At 40.0% G+C, this 5,363-nt stretch overlaps 1 protein-coding gene across 1 annotated transcript; it reads right to left on the reverse strand.

Moving 5' to 3' along the window:
* Positions 1-1,386: 1,386 nt before the first annotated feature.
* Positions 1,387-2,890, reverse strand: LOC142940040 (pyruvate dehydrogenase (acetyl-transferring) kinase isozyme 2, mitochondrial-like; the record flags this gene model as incomplete). Its single annotated transcript, XM_076082906.1, has 2 exons — positions 2,543-2,890; positions 1,387-1,528 (listed from the first exon to the last, which is right to left on the reverse strand). Coding segments are annotated over exons 1-2 (272 nt in total), but the record flags the coding sequence as incomplete, so codon positions are not given.
* Between the last annotated feature and the right edge of the window lie 2,473 nt (positions 2,891-5,363).

Raw genomic sequence — 5,363 nt, forward strand, 5'->3', positions numbered from 1 at the left:
GCACGTGACTAGGGTTCCCTGAAACAACCCCCCTCCCACACCCCCACATACAGCAGACCATGAGCAGCTGGTTAGAAGAGTCTTTGAGGTTTCTAGTCTAAAACTGGTCCCAAAATGTTTTCCCTTCAAAATAAGAGTACAAAGAAAATCACAGAGTCTGGTGAGAACTCATTTCTTGTGAGCGATTCCTAGAAAGTTCCCAGAGACACCACAGCATGCTGTCAAGATTGTGGAAAACATTAGAGAGCTGGCAAAAACAACTGTTATTAATCTGCTATATATAAAAACATAAACATAAAATCATACAGCTTAACATTGCAAGATCGTGTCAGTTTGAAAGACCAAAAAATACCTTTTTTCCGCATTGTTGTGTGTGCCAAACCCTCCAAGAATGAGAACTTTACAAGCCAACTACAATGAGGTCAAAGGTCACACGTCCATGACAAAAGATGGAACAAGTCTTGAATTCGCCTCAAAAGTTCGAGAACGAATGTAACCAGAGTGTTTTCAGTACGCATCTTCAGGTCTAATGTCGCCATGCGAAATGACTCATTTCATTAACGAGAACACAATCTTTCGACACCTTTCCTAGTTACTATTTTCTTATGGATGACGCTAAAAGTACGACTCTGTTTATAACTCGAAAGTGAGGCAGGTGATCGGAACGTGCTGTTCCTCTCAGCTGCAATAACAAGCAGGCAGGGCGAGCAACAGAAGAAGAGGAAGAAGGAGAAAGACGGGGGTTAGAGGGGGAACTGGGACAAAGTTCACCCCCCCTCCTCCTCTCACTTCTCTGTACTGTAATGTATATGCTGTGCAGTGTTGGCCTGCTGTTCATCGGATTAGGATTAACTACGTCACAGCTCTTAAGTGAGGACCTACTCTGCAGAAAACACGGTTATGAAAGTGTTTCACAAGTCTGAAGGGTCAGAGGACGGCCGGTGCCTGAAGTGAAAACAGGAAAATGATTCAAAGGTGGAATATCACACGTACTTTTGTTACTTATACATTAATTATAATAAGTTCCTTTTGGAAAAAGAAACGACAGGTAATATTATTTTTACTTGAGTAGGATGATCTATGACTTTTGTGTAACCATTAAATATTGATGTATTTATTTGCACTATGGTTTTGTTTACAACTTACATTTGACGATATATATATATGTTTTTTATATTGTTTATTATTTTATTATATTGTAGGTCATATATCTTCATATAATATCATGTAAACACCTATTTTTTTTCTTAACTACGGTACTTGTGCTCAGTCCTGTCCATCCTTTACCTTCATTTTGTCCAGCTTTGTCGTCCTTAAACAAGTTAGTGAGTCATATTTTCTCTGAATCAATGCATGCAGCTGTGATAGTTTATGTCTATGCCTCACCAGCTGTGGAGCAGCTGGACCGAGGGCGTGGCCAGCAGCCGGTCCGGCAGCACGCTGATCTCCTTCATGATGTTGGACAAACGGACAGGAAGCTCCTGTCGCAGGAAGACGAACGATGTGCGTTCACAGGCATTGGTCGAACCTGGAGCACGGAACAGAAGAGGATTACAAATCAATGGAAAAGGACTTGAAACAAGTTATTACTAGTCTGATGACATATTCTTAACTCAAGGTCCACTTACTGGCTTTTCACGGTACTTTCAACCGCATCTCATGGTCTTGGTGAGCAAACTGAGATGGCTTAGTTTTCATGAAGTGACCTAATGAATGGGATGGGACTTCGGCCATGGGGGGGATTGTAACTGCCTCAGTTTGAACTCAACTTGCTGATGAAGTCCTTGAGATGTGGTTGAAAGCTTTATGAAACTTGGAAGTGGACCAGGGTCAAGATTTAGCTGATTCATTATGAATTGAATCATGAGAAAAACGTTGGTAATTAGAACAAAACTACATCAAAACTGTTAGTGTGGTTTCACTTTGTTTTAAAAAAGCACAGCCCTCCGCAGAATGATTGATGCTATCCTCTGAACCTAACTCACAGTGTACCCAGCCTCACATTAAATATCTCCAGAGAGCCACTGATGTAATCATTAATAAAACCCAGATACAGAACTGTTGTCCATGAACCACTCCTTCCAAGTGGAAGGTGTCTTATGGATTTAGCTGTTTAGTAAACTACTAATTATGCAGCAGGGGACGGCTGAAATAAAATTGTAGTTATAGAATATAACAACAAATGAAAGCCCTGATCTACCACAAAGGCAGACTGTTCTACCTTCAGTCTAAAGAAAAAGCAATTCTTATTTTGTATTTTCGTACAGTCCCTAACAAAAGTCATTGTCATCATCACCACTCTGAACTGCTTGAACCTGAGCAGCAGCAGCAATGTTCCACCATCCTCACAATTAACAAATCATCAAGGTCTCATTAGACACGCACGTGCACAGAAAATATGAATAAAAAAATAAACAAGCGAACGTGCTCAGTCAATTGGCACAGATGTGAGAACAAAGCCCATCTGTCTCTTTCACAAACACAACCAAGAACATCTCTGCAGGTAAACACAGCTGGGCAGCCACAGATGAGGCGCACTCACCGAAATCCAAGAACTGCTTCATGGACAGAGGAGACGGGGAGAACTTGGAGAAATGGTCGATGTGTTTGGGCACGTTGGCCTGCGCCGCCGTCTTCATCAGAGAACGGACGAACCGTATTTTACCCGTCATCCTCAAAACGACCAAAAAAACATACAGGATAATAAAACGAGGTATACAATCCTTGAGTGACAGCTGAAGGGCGAAGTGGAGTCCGGGAGATGCTGGCGTTTACAGTCTGCAGTCCAAACGCGTGGAACCCGTAGTACTTAATACATGGACTCAGCCAATGGGAAAGCGGCGGGGGTGCTGCGGCAAGCGAATTGGATCCGACGAGGAATCCCACCTACTTGTGCTCTAACGGTAGTAAACAAGGGGGCAAGCGGGCGCGCGCGTGCGGGTGACCGGGTCACGTCGCGCTCTACGTAACGTTTCTTCCGTCCGATAAACAGCGCGGATGGAAAAAGTAGAACCGAGTTTTGCTTTCATCGCGTTGACACAAACAGTATCAGCTGTACAGCACTGCTGCTCAACGCCAGGCCTGTTCACATGGAGGCTGTTAGAGGACGCATACTGTAAACTGATGAAGTGTCTCTTATGACTCAGTGTTGTTTGTTGTGACGCACGTATTACATCTTGGTCACTGTAGTATTCAAATAGCTTTTTATTTAAATACACAAGAAACATATTCAAACATTTTTGAATGGAAACATAGACTAATGAGGTGGAACATAAATATATATATATATATATATCGATAATTTATAACTGAAAATAAATATGTTTAATTTTAGTTCTCTATCTTTGTGCTAACTTGAAAATTGGGTTAAATATTTATTTCAATCAGTCTTTCTTAAAATACCTTCAGAATGGCAATAACTGTTAAACATGAATTATATGCATGATATCTATTTGTAGAAATTAATAAAAGTGCAAGATCATGTCATAACTGTAGCCCGATTTTTACGCGTTGGCCATACCGGTTTCCGGGTTTGTTCATGACAATGCCATGTTTTACCGATGCCTGAAAAATGTACCACTGACAAATGTCACAATTGACGTACATCCACCCGCCAGCACACGGGAGACACACTTGAAGATGTACATATCAAGTTTTGCTTCATGTCTGTAACGTTACACGTATTGTGTTTCTCCATAAAGTTTGGTTAAACTGAAAGACAAAGATATACATATGTGCAGTTTATTAATGACTTGACATTGCATGTTAAACAGACAGACAGAGACACAGGTGTAGTGTGTGTGATGGTGTTCTTTTGCTTTCTTTTCGTACAGGTGGGGCTGAAGGACTCAACTCTGTAGCATCACAGCTTCACATGTGTAGCTGTGTGTTGCTCTCCCGTCCCAGTCAGCAGCACGTTACTGCCAGTGGTCCCAGTACTCAGCCAGTACGGAAGTGTGTGTACTGGTGGTCCCGTTAGCTGTTAGCCAAACACATTGTCCAAAACAATACATGTAAGCTAAGATAACAACGAGTGATATATGCAACTAATTGGATGTAAAGCGTCATCAAACGCACACAATACAATGTGATAAAATGAGATTAGGAGATTTTGGAGATGAGATTTTTATGAAATTTGGTTTGTTTTAAACATGACAATTTCAACATGACACTGAGTACTTTTTGGAATTAAAAGAAAAAAATGTAAAACTTAATTATAATGAACATGAGATGTTCATTGGCTTCCTCCCATCGTGTTGATAAGACATACTGAAAACTGTTTTTATTCAATTATTTTCATTTATTTAATTTTTTCAAACCAAGGGATGCAAGAGATTTCCTCATTGGAGCATGAATACATCATGAAATCTAAATGTTCATTTCCAAGTAGGCTACAAAACATATCAACTAAATCGTAAATGTTGACATTTTGCTCATTGCGCTAATGCCTGGTTCCATCTTCTCCATGGCTGGAGAAATCACACTTTTCAAACAAATGAAAAACTGCCTGATGGAAAAATCAAAAATACATTTAATGATACGCGCAATCTGCCACAGTACTATATGCCTGCCGTGCACGCACCGGAAATCATATACGCACAGCTGCAGAAGTATAAATCGGGCACAAGTGTGAAGTGAAGCTTTGACTTTTGCAGGGATCTTTTTACAGGTAAACTTTTGTTTTACAGATGCGACAACATTTAAGAGGGCATCCGAGAGAATGTAGAAATCGACATGTCTGGCGCTTTCAAGCATCTAGGCCCCAGCCAGAACCGGTGGCCCCTCATACATACAATGTCAATTGTCTATCTGTTATCTATATTACTCTCTGGTATCATACTCAATGATATTATCACTGGCATCCAGTGTTCCTCAGAGGGCCTTTTTGCAATGCTTCCATCCACCAGATGTAGTATATAAATATGACTACGCTGTCCATCAACAACCTTTTAAGCAGGAAAGAGCTTATTAAGACTGCAACACACCGAACTGTAACTTAGTTGTATTTGGTTGACACCCAGGAAAAGGGTGTTTGCTCAGTCCTGTTCTATTTGTGAATGGACTTGTTCACGGTCATTCAACGTTGGATTTATTATTTTTTGGCAGGTAACCTGACTTAATGTGACTTTATGGCAACAGCCAAAGGATTGAAACATTCAGGGATGACAGATATTATCGTGATGTTCGACATATTATTACATAATATCCAATGTGTTGTATCAAAATATATAGAATATATTATAGAATATAGTTTTATATATCTGTTAGCCAAAGTTTTTTTTGTAATTTAATTGATATAATATTTCCGTGTTATATTTTTTATTTGCATATATTGTGTCATTTATTTCATAGCTTAAATCATT

The sequence above is a fragment of the Anarhichas minor genome, unplaced genomic scaffold (genome assembly GCF_050575085.1).
Source record: "Anarhichas minor isolate MPS153535 unplaced genomic scaffold, ASM5057508v1 ptg000113l, whole genome shotgun sequence".
Lineage (NCBI taxonomy): Eukaryota > Metazoa > Chordata > Actinopteri > Perciformes > Anarhichadidae > Anarhichas > Anarhichas minor.